General features: G+C 50.9%; 1 protein-coding gene across 3 annotated transcripts; it reads right to left on the bottom strand.

The window, feature by feature from the left end:
• Positions 1–1,973: 1,973 nt before the first annotated feature.
• Positions 1,974–10,164, bottom strand: TBXT (T-box transcription factor T; the record flags this gene model as incomplete). Of its 3 annotated transcripts, none has more annotated exons than XM_082633694.1 (8): positions 1,974–2,247; positions 4,133–4,262; positions 5,334–5,510; positions 7,263–7,324; positions 7,441–7,502; positions 8,323–8,457; positions 9,218–9,482; positions 9,959–10,164. In XM_082633694.1, 8 exons carry the CDS (start codon positions 10,162–10,164, stop codon positions 1,974–1,976), a joined length of 1,311 nt encoding a protein of 436 aa, XP_082489820.1. The 3 variants fall into 3 exon arrangements, with proteins under 3 accessions (XP_082489820.1, XP_082489819.1, XP_082489821.1); XM_082633693.1 differs by having other exon boundaries at positions 5,334–5,507; XM_082633695.1 differs by lacking the exon at positions 5,334–5,510.
• Positions 10,165–11,141: the final 977 nt, after the last annotated feature.

Below are 11,141 nucleotides of genomic sequence, written 5' to 3'. Positions count from 1 at the left end.
ACTGCCCCACTGCATAGCTGAAAAGATGCTATTTGGTATATTAAAATATGAACTCCTTGAATTTGAACTCTGGGTCACCTTTAGAAACTCAACCATGTCAAAGCCCTAAGTAGAAGGTCCCTGGGGTCCGGACTGTGTGACTCTGTCTCCCCGCAGCCCCCAGCGTGGAGCAGGGCCACATCCCCCGGCAGTGCTCCCGGGAACACCTCCTCAATAAGCTCGAGTCTCAGTGGACCCAGGCTCCTCTTCTTCTACAGGTCAGTCATTGCTCATTAGTGCTCTGTAAGGCCTGGGAAGGGACGGGGGCTGGGGAAGGTCCTTGGAATATAGTCCCAGCCTTCAGAGAGCAGTCAGGGTGATGGAGGAGACAGACAAGCTTCCTGGGAAACACCTGCACTATAGGATCCCGGGAGCACAGCGTGTACCATCCACCCCTCACCTCCTTCCCTAAGGCCCCTCACCCTTCTCCAGGAGATCTTACGCCTGGGGCCAGACCACTGAGGCCAGTTTACTTCCCAGTCCTACTTGGGCAGTGTTTTTTTAAAAAAAAAAATTCTTCCAATACTTTTATATCAAGAAATCTTCTGATCTGGGGTATTTCTACATGAGTTGCAATAAAACCTAGTAGGAATAAAACCCAGAAAAAGTTTGTGGCAAATAGTTTACAAGAAGCACTTCCCACTTGGAAAGCAGGTACACACACAGTAAAAATACAGCCCTTTACACTTACATTCTAAGTTTACACTCTTTTAGAAAGCAGAGGTTCAGAATATCAAGCTTGAACCAGTAGGATTAAAGTAAGGATTCCGCCACTAGATGGAGAAATTGCCCCAGTCTAGCAGAAGCAGGTCTTTGGCTCACTGCTGGGAAATCTTACCTGCAGGAAAGATATTTACAAGTGCCATATTGTTTAAATGACTGTGGCAACTACACCTTACATTTATAAACTGTAACATTTTGTCAATTCATTTTACGTATTTTTGCTTGAATGGGGTAGACATCCCATATTAATCTTTATGGCATCTGTATGTGCTACATTCTGCCATTACCATATTCATGATTCAGGGCTATTTAACTCTGTCCAAAATATTTTAACACTGTTTGCATTTTGTGGCAATTAGCATTGAGTAAATAAATGTATGCAAATTTCACTTCCAGTCCTGCAACTGATTAGGTAAAATATTAAAGTCTGGAACAGATTGAAACGCTTCTCCAGGACAGTCTTAACCACCAGCTATAAGGAACAGCAAAATCTCATTCCGAAAGAGAAGTCTGAATAATAACTAGACCAACCAAATTTTGCACATTGCCTTTATTTTGCAGAAAATGCTTTCTGCTGATTGTCTTTGGCTACATTATCAGAAGAAAAATATAAACAGTTGTAGGTTTAACAGTACAAGAGATTAGCTACATATGCGTAAAATAAACACATTCTAGTGGGCAGAGCTGGACACTGCCATTTTAACTACAATCTGCCGTCCTCAACTACGATTTAATTCTGTCTTTCACAGCTCAGCTCCAACTGTGACCCCTGCCACAAAGGGGACCTGAAGGCTACTTGAAAGCAACAAGGAAGAGAATTAAAAGTGTGCTTTTTATCTCACTAGAGTAGGACCAGTGGAGTTTACATACTGATGTGCCAGAGTCACCTACGTGCTGTACGAGAAACAAAGTTTCTGCACGCTAGCCAGTCATTTTTACTGTGAATCACGGCGAGTTAGGCCAACTGCATTGCTTGCACACTTGAATTCACCTGCAGCACACAAGGACCCAGGACGGCACTGGCATTGCCACCACCGAGGATGAGCAAAGGTGGTGTCAGCGGGGCTCTCGTACAACGGAACGTGTATTCTCCTCTTATTTAAAGTGAGGTTAACGGGCTTTATTCCCTTCCCCGCCCCATGAGCCTACCAATCAAATCAAGACTTGCTGCCACGAGAAAGTCATTGCATCGTTAAGACACAGGCTCCGGCTCACATGGACGGAGGTGACACGGGCGTCCATGAGGCCAGGAGGCGGGCTTGGGCCGAGGCATCGTACTGGCTGTCGGCAATATCTGTGGCCGAGGAGGCCCCTTCGTACAGTGGGGATCCCGAGGAGGAGGGAGCCGAGACTGGATGGGCGAGAGAGGCAGAGTGGGCAGGGGAGCCTCGAAAGAACTGGGCTCCCAGCCCGTTGGATATCCCTGCCGTCTGGGCACCGGGGGTGACGGTGCCGTTGCTCACGGACCACAGGCTGGGGTACTGACTGAAATGGAAAAGTGGAAGAACAGACAAGTGAGAGACCTGGGAAGGGGCTCCAGATCCGCTGCGGGAGGGGAAAACAAACCCCCCAAATCCCACTCCTGATAAGTGGGTTATATGGCAGCTTTCTTTCAAACGGGCCACTTCCTCTGTGTTATTAAACCACACTCTGACGTGCATAGAAGACATTGTCTCATGTGTTAGCAATGAACAAAATCATTAGGACAAAATCAATAGTTAAAAAGGCTGCTGACGTAGACATAACTCCTGGCAGAGCAAAATACTCCAGCTTTGCGCTCATGTTCAGAATTCAAAATTCTCAGATATACTGAATCAGATGTTTCAGAGGAAGTGTCTGTTAACTAGCATGCCGCCCACCCTGCAGTGATTCCCTTCGAGGGAGACGACACGCTTCTCAAACACCGAGTGGTGGAGGCTGAGCATCCAGTGGCTGCTGTATGGGCACCACGTCTCCGCACGCGTTAGTTAGCCTGACCCACAGCAGAAAGTGCACCAGCAACGAGACCCGGAAGCACACCCCAGTTAATTAGCTTTATCACGTTAGCCTTGTTCTGCAACCGCCTCTGAGGCTCTGTTTCCCCATCTCTGAAAGAAGGAATTGGAAATGGGTATTAAACCCCCCGGTCTGGGAACACAGGCTTGAATAGCATCACAGTAGGCTACAATTTTGTTTCAGGAAAATGTCTCTCTCTTATAGTAGAATCCTTTCATAAATGAATAATGAGACGGTACACTGTCGTGGGCTGTACAGTTTACCAAGCCATGTCCTGCGCTTCAGATGCATTCGAACGTGCAAACAGGCCTGAGTTAAGTGAGGTAGGTTACCATCCCCATTTTACAGATGCAGAGAAACAAGGCTCCAAGATACACTGACGTCCTCTAACATCCTCGGGGAGGCGGGGGGGCCTTTGTAACCTACAGATCATCCAATTTACAGCAGTTTTCTAGGTGCCTTCAGAGCCCTGGAAGACCCTGCTGATTATGTATTGCTTGCTTTATTTTTAACAGTAGACAATTAGATTCTTATTTTAAAGGAATTGTTTCCTAAAAATAAAGAATTAAGATCTTAGGCAAATAGCGATATTCTACACACAGAAACTGCGTTGCTTTTGAGGTCAAGATGCCTTGTCTACAGACTCGGTCTGCTGTAAGCCAACTTGTCCAATCATTTAATATCTTTGAGTCCATTTCCTCATTAGAAAATGTGGACTGACCTCTAGCTTTGTTATTTTAGTTCTCTATTGTAACAATCCTATGAAGAAATGCAGAACATTTACAGACCGGCTTGATTTCTTTCAGCCAGGCTCCCTCTATATAATTTTCAAGTTAAGAAAATAGTCATCATTCTTTACAAGTTACCCAGCATACACGTTAAGAACATTGATTCTATATCCACAGAAATCCAACAAAGTTATTTCCTTAATTTAAATTCGCCTGTCAAAAAAGGTTCTGGAAACATTTCTGCAAAATTCACCTACTGACCCCAATAACCCTGTAAAGACAGGCTGAGGCTGGGGTTATTTAGTGCCCTTTTCTTGAAGAAACAAGGCCCAAGAGCCTTGTCCATCACAAGAACTAGTGAATAGCAAAGCCAGGATAGGGTTCCTGGTTCCCTTGCATCACAGCCCAGCTCCCATCCAACCTGAGGGAGCAACTGGTCTTCCCAAAGAACAGGCTGAAGCAGGCACTCACAGCAGTCATGTAACCTGGGGTCCCCGGACACACCTGGCTGAATGGTCAAGTTATAAACAAAAACCCAACACCCGTAAGAGAAGGGCAGAATAGAGGCCAGTGACTGAGATGGCATGACGTCATAGGCACTCAAGAGTTCCCAGGACAGTTTGCATCATTGCCCAGACATACATTACCTAGAGCCCGTAGGAGGCCCAGTATTCGGAGTCATGGGAAGCATGCTGGTGTGGGCAGGCATTCCAAGGCTGGACCAATTGTCGTGGGATGGGAGCATGGACAAACATGCAGGTGAATTGTCAGAATAGGCTACGGGACATAAGAAAGTGTCATTACTGATGGGATCTTCCAAGAGTGACAAAACGCATTGAAATACTTCCAACAGCTGGAGCTACCCGACATTGAAAACAAAATGTGTGCGATGTTAAGTAGAGAAAACAGTCCACTAGCCTCTGCTAAATTGGTCATCAAAGGCTAATTCTTATTGTCAAATGTATATATTTGAATATATTCCAGTACCCAGGCTTTTTCTTTATCATTAGATCACTAGCTGCCCGGTAGAAATGGATTCCTACTATCACATGACTGAGGATTACTTATCTTTAAACATAAAATCAATGTAATTTTAACCTGCCTTTTCCCCAAAGGATTATTTCTTAAGAATTAAAAGGGCTTTAGAAACCAGGCAAAATTTAAAATATGATCTTCTAGCCTCTGGTTGGACAACTATTTCCTTCCCAAATAAGCTCCTTTCATTTCAAATAAGCTTTAATTGCTTCATTGTTTTATGGTGTTCATTCGCTTTTTCCCTCCTTTTGGAGCCAGACAAAATGAAGTCTGGGCATCCATGGTGTTAGAGAGAATTAGGTCCAGGGATCTTCATGGTCTGGCCCGCTGATCACAAGACTCAAGCCTGCACCAGGGTCGCCTAGGGGCTTGTTAAACCACAAAGTGCTGGGCCCACCTCTAGAGCTTCCGATTCTGTAAATCTGGGGGCTTTTCAGATGATACTGGGGCTGCTGACCCGGGTACCATACTTGGAGAAACACACGTGTGTCAGTCAAGCCAGTAACTCGAGTGCCTGGCTGGCCCGACATCATCACTTTCAAAGGGTTCATAAAATATCCAAACCTGGGCGCCTAGACATGGGCCCACAGTCCTGGAATAAGAACGCTGGAGCAATAACGGTCACATTCAGCCCCAAAGGCCCCCTGGACTGGATGTCTCTGTGGTCGAGCCAGCAGTAACATGGACATGAAAAGAAGCTCCCTCCTGAGCCGATCAAGAGCCTGCTCTCTGGAGCCCTGCAGACTGCCTTTCCCTTTCCAGAGGTCTTCCGGCCACCCCCAAAGCCCCAGCCTCCTTCCACTCAGGACTTACTTGGAGAATTGTTCCGATGCGCGTAAGGGCTGGGGTAGGGGGCTGGGCGGTGGTTCCTCAGGGCCGGGTACCTTTCACAGCCGTGCGTGGAGGGAAGAGAGAGGGGGCCTCCAAACTGAGGGTGAGGGGTGGCAGGTGGACACAGGGTGCTGGTTCCAGGAATCAACCACCCCCCTGCTGTGAGAGAAGAATGCTGAGTGCCTGACTTTTGCATCACTTCCACCATTTAAAGGACAGGAGGGGAAGCCCCCAGAGGTCCAGAGGTTAGGGCTCCGAACTCTCACTGCCAAGGACCGGATTCACCCTGGTCAAGGAACTAAGATCCCACAGGTTGAGCAGCATGGCCCCCCAAAAAACCCAAAACACACAAACAAACAAAAACTACCAAAAGACAGGAGGGCAGAGGCCAGGAAGTGGTGGATCTTTTGCTCAGGATTCGTGAACACCGAGGACCCAGCGGAGTCTTCAGGTACCACAGGCTGGCCAAGGTTTCTAAACCTACAGGACAGCCGAAACCCTGGGAGACTGACCCCGACCTCAGCCAAGCCTGAGGCCTCCTGAACACCCCCAGAATCCTCCCAGCCTCTTACGGGATGTTCCGTTCCCGCAGGCAGGTGAGCTTTCAGGGCCTAACTGCTGAGCTTGAACATAACGTAAAAAAGAGACAGAATTCAGATTCAGAGCCAGGCGCATTCAGGACACCTAGGGCGAGCGCCCCTCGTCCCACCCCACACCATCACACGGAGGGGCTACTGTCCTGGCTGCAGGGGCACCCATGTTCTGCTCACCTTTCTTCTGCTTTAGGCCCACACTCTCCCCGCCTTACACATCAATCAGAAAATTGTTCCAACATTGCCCTGCCCTCCTTTAAAACTCCAATTTCTTCTCCATTTCCTTTTTAACTTTAAAAAAGAAATCAGAAAAACAACCACTAGGAGGACGACAACTCTGGCTCCAATTCCCAAACTACAAACAATTCTTCAGACAACATTGAAATGAGGGGAAGGTCCAGATGTGGCCACAAAGTTTGGGCTCCATCACTTGCCAAAGCAGTTGTTCATATTCTGCTCTATGACACGGCAGCCCATGAGCCACTTAGGAGAGCTGTGTGTTAAATTAGTCCATAAGATGACAAGAAGGAGGGAAGGAAGAAGGAAGGGAGGGAGGGAGGAAGAAAGAAAAAGAAATAGAAAAAGAAAGAAACACACACAGTTTGAGGAGGGTGCCATGCTGGTTCGTCCAGACTCCTGAAGTGAGCAGCAAACACTAACTTTCCTCTCTCGAGGTCCCCTCCCTGCGTGGAGAGGAGGCCTAGACACAGCCCCTCCTCCTAACAGACTCTGCTGCAGACCTGCATCACTTCGCTGGCTCACGGAACTCCTAAAGGAAGCTAGACTTAAAGCAGACGTTCCCATCCTACGCTCCACTGTTTCCAGCATGAGCTGATGGGCCATTCCCAGCACCAAAGCAGGCTAAGGGGAAACCCACACGTGATCATAAGCATCGTTCCAAACATGGTCCTCCAGTTTTCAGTCATTAACAAAAAGAGAAACCATCTCAAAGTGGATATGAGCCGGGCTCTCCTCTTGTCCAACACAGCAGGGTGTAAACACCCATCCAGGCCATGGTTGGAGCTGCCTCGAAGCACAGCAAAAGAACCCCAGTAAATTCTCCCCAGGCTTCTCTGTCAGGAGTCCTGTGGGCTGGGGGAGCATCCTCAAGCCCCACATGGAGCAGAGGCTGAGGGCCAGTACGTTGAGGACCAGCAGCAACACCATCAACACACAGGGCCAGGTGCCTTGCACAGCAAAGGGCAATGTGCTCCCCAAGCGCACCCAGAAGCTCTGTCTGCTCCATCCCCAGCTCCCAGCTCCCAGCAGGCTAGCCCCTGAAACAAGGTACATCTGGCCAGAGCGCAACAAACCGTACATGGGGAGTGCCCAGATTGCTGGCTGTCTCCAGGTTCTTCCATCATGTCCTTGTGATCGCTTCTGCCAAAGAAGTGCAGCGAATTGTCAAGGAGGACATTCAGAACATAGTATCTGCAGCAATAGTTCATGTTTCTGCACACTTCTTTGCTCAAAGGGTATAGTTAGGATTCTCTCACCTTTCCTTTGCATCAAGGAAAGCTTTTGCAAATGGATTGTATTTAATTTTAAGAGCTGTGATCTGAAAAACAAGAAGTTGCGTTTACTAGTATGTTGCTCATTCGCCAGAGGATTTAATTTGGCACCAAGAAATTAGGAACTACCAGCACCCCCTTTAAATATTCAAATATAAACAGATTTATTTCCAGGTACATTTTTCTATTTGGATCTGAAGTAGCCGAGTAATCACCATATTTTATAAAGAAGAGCACAATTATGAAAAGCTTTTAAATGCTGATTTTCCGAGTGGAATTCACAATAAGTTTAACCTACTGCTGACAATATTCTGTGTGCATCAACCAAACAAACAAGGCACAAAACATAACCCGGGTCTGCTTAGGAATAGTGACCGCTAGTTCTAGTTGGCAGTCAACACCGACAACTTGACCAGCTAATCACAAACCGCCTGTACTTTGGGGGCAGACTTAGATAGGGATTTACAGGCACTAAACTGTATTCTGTATCTAGTTGACTCTTCACACCACAGATTTGGAAGGATGCCCCCAACCCTTTTAGGAAGATTCCCAGAGTAAGGAGAGGCCCCCCTTTCTCTGAAGTCCTGTTCTTAAATTCTTACAGTCCTTTACCCTAAATGTTTTATTCATCTTTTCATTTTGAGCCTTTAGTGGATGCTTCGAGTTTTGGACACTTTTATGGAAAACTAAAGGGGAAAGTGCTTGAATGAGTACTTATTTTAAAACGTTTCTCCCGCTGTCCCAATTTTACAGTTACGGTAAATTCCTTGACAAGGCAATCATTATCAGTCTAAAAGTACAAGAATCACACAGGCTCTTGGCATTCGCGGCACTCTCCAGACCGAGGGCTGCCGGTGCCCCTCTCACCTCTTCATTCTGATAAGCGGTCACCGCTATGAACTGGGTCTCCGGGAAGCAGTGGCTGGTGATCATGCGCTGTGGACCCCCAACTCTCACGATGTGGATTCGAGGCTCATACTTATGTAAGGAGTTCAACATGATCTGAGAGACATAAACACGGGAATGGTGATCATCAAAGTCCTACCGTTAAGACAACAAAACATCCATTTGTCCTGCTGAGGAGGGGAAAAATACAGCCAAGATGCAGAAAATCCTGCAGCTCACAGGAAAATGTCTTTCCTGTTGAAGTTGGTAGGTTTCCCATCAGGTGCTGCTCTCACGACTAGTTTGGAAAAGGAATGTGGGATGCCGCACACCATTAAAGGCAATGAATGCCCATCACGAAATGCTTTGACCTGGTAGAGTAAAGTTCTAAGGCTTCCAGGACAGCTGCAGACAGCTTTAAATGCCTGAGCGAGATCGCAGCTTACGGGAACACCGGGTCTCCCAGTAACAATCCCCAAGTAAAGATGTTCTGTAGAAAAGAACAGATTTACAAGTTTGTTCACACTCCACGCAGTAAATATGTGGACATATTCAGCGTTACAGCGACCATTTACTATCAAGACTGATATTTTCTCTACCCTTAGGAAAGTTGAGGGCTAGGATTCAAAAGTTCCCCCAAACTTGAGATCTGCCCGAGTGTTCCCAGGGGAGGCTTTGCGCCCTCTCCCCGCTCTCCAGCCCTCGGTGTTACCGTCGTCAGTTTACTATCAACAACACTGCAGGCTGAACTGAGGAAGGCAGATGTCACCTCCGTGCACGCAGCGCCTTTCCAAGGCTCCCCGAGGACAAGGTGCAGAGTCTCGGGGCCCCTCCTCGCGTCGTCCGCCACCCCGTCCCCGCACCCCATCACACCTACCTGGCCCCCTCCATTGAGCTTGTTGGTGAGCTTGACTTTGCTGAAGGAGACCGGCGCCTTCATCCAGTGCGCCCCGAAGTTGGGCGAGTCGGGATGAATGTACACGCAGCTGGGCGCCTGCGGCTCAGGCTTGCCCCCTGGCACCCACTCCCCGTTCACGTACTTCCAGCGGTGGTTGTCGGCCGCCACAAAGTCCAGCAGGAAGGAGTACATGGCGTTGGGGTCCAGGCCAGACACGTTCACCTTCAGCACCGGGAACATCCTCCTGGAAAGGAAGGAGCGCAGCTGGAGGACCCCGGATCTGACCCGTTAGAACGAAGAAGGCAGGGGCATCTGCATTTGGAGCAAAAAGGAGCCCCCTTGGGAACTTACAAAGGGGACGCCCGAGCTCCCCCCTTCCCAGGACTCTCCTAGATCCACAGGCGCCCTCCTCACTACGCCCTGGCCTCCAGAGGCAGGGCGGGAAAGGAGCTGGCAGAGGGTTGCAGCACCGGGCCCAGCCTTCGGGGCAAGCGTGGGCGAGGCGCGGCTCGGGGGAGTCCCCCGGGAGTCCCTCGTGCCCAGAAGTGAGGATTACGCGAAGTCCCAGAGGGACAATTAGGGGCCACAAGGGTCTGTTCCCCAGTCTGAGCGGAAATGAGCAAAAAGACAGGGAGAAAGTGTTGGAAGGTAAGGAACCCTGCAGCCCGGCTGCCCGGCCCGCCCGAGTGCGTGGCACACGCCGGCTTGGTGCGCGCCTACCTGCCGTTCTTGGTCACGATCATCTCGTTGGTGAGCTCCTTGAAGCGCAGCCACAGCTCGCTCTCCTCCAGGCCCACGCGCAGCTCGCGTTCCGTAGGGTCGCCCTTCTCGCTGCCCGCCTGCAACTCGCTCTCCACGGCGCTCAGCAGGTGGTCCACCCGGTACTGCAGGCTCTTCCCCGCGCCCTCGGTGCCCGGGGAGCTCATCCTCCCGCCCGCCCCTCCCCACCGCCCCCCGAAGCCCCGACTTGCTACCCGAGAGCCACCTTCGCCCCAGTAGGCGGCCGCTCTTCCAGGAAGAGGGGCCGCTCGGGCCAAGACCTGCGACGGCGCCCGGGTGCCAGCACAGACCCGGGAGGCGGGCGAGGACAGAGATCCGGGGGGGAGGGGCGGGGGAAAGGGGTGGGGGGAAGGTTATTCCACTTGAACTCCCGCAAGGAGCTACTGGAGGAGGTCTCGGGGAGAGAAAATCGCCCCTCGGCATAAATAGAGCCTCGAGAGCCGCCGAGGGGGCGCGGCGGATTGGGCCGCGCGCCCTTTGAAGTGCCAGGGCCGCTGCCCATTGGCCGCGAGCGGCCATATCAGACTCAGCCTGGCGCGCCGCGGAGGAGGGGGGGCCAACAATGGGCTCCCGCGCCTACCTTCTGTAAATCCGGAGCCAGGCCCCGCGAGCCCCGGCCCAGCGCCTACACCTCCGCCCTCCTCCAAATGTTTGCACCTCCATCAAAGCGCCCGGGCTGGCCCCGAAGGCCGGGAGGGGATGGGGGACGGACGGGGTGGGGATGGACGGACAGGGCTCCCGAGCTCGCCCCGGCACGCACCTCGCCGAGGAGTTGCCCGGCTGCCCGCGAAGCTCCCCAACTCTCGCGCGCGGGGCCCTCCTCTCTCTCTCTCTCTGTCTCCCTCTCTCTCTCTCTCTCTGTCTCTCTCGAAGCGCACCCGGGACCCCGCAGGTGTGCCAGCCTGGAGTCGGTGTCCGTCCCTCGCCAGCGACCATCGCGCACAGCGCCGCTTAAGGGCGCGCCCTGTGCCTAGCCCGGGTCGGGCTGGTCTCCGCTCTTCCGAAGGCTCAGACCGCCACCGAACCCGGTCCCGTCCCGACACGTCCCTCGGCCCGCGGCGCTTCAGGTGACTCCGCTAACACCCACGACCATGGATCAGCCCATCCGGCGTCCCCTGTTCTC

Source organism: Mesoplodon mirus (assembly GCF_964341445.2).
Source record: "Mesoplodon mirus genome assembly, chromosome: 10".
In the NCBI taxonomy this organism is placed as follows: Eukaryota; Metazoa; Chordata; class Mammalia; order Artiodactyla; family Ziphiidae; genus Mesoplodon; species Mesoplodon mirus.
Note: the sequence above shows the minus strand (reverse complement) of the source record. Positions and strands in the feature narration are given on the sequence as shown.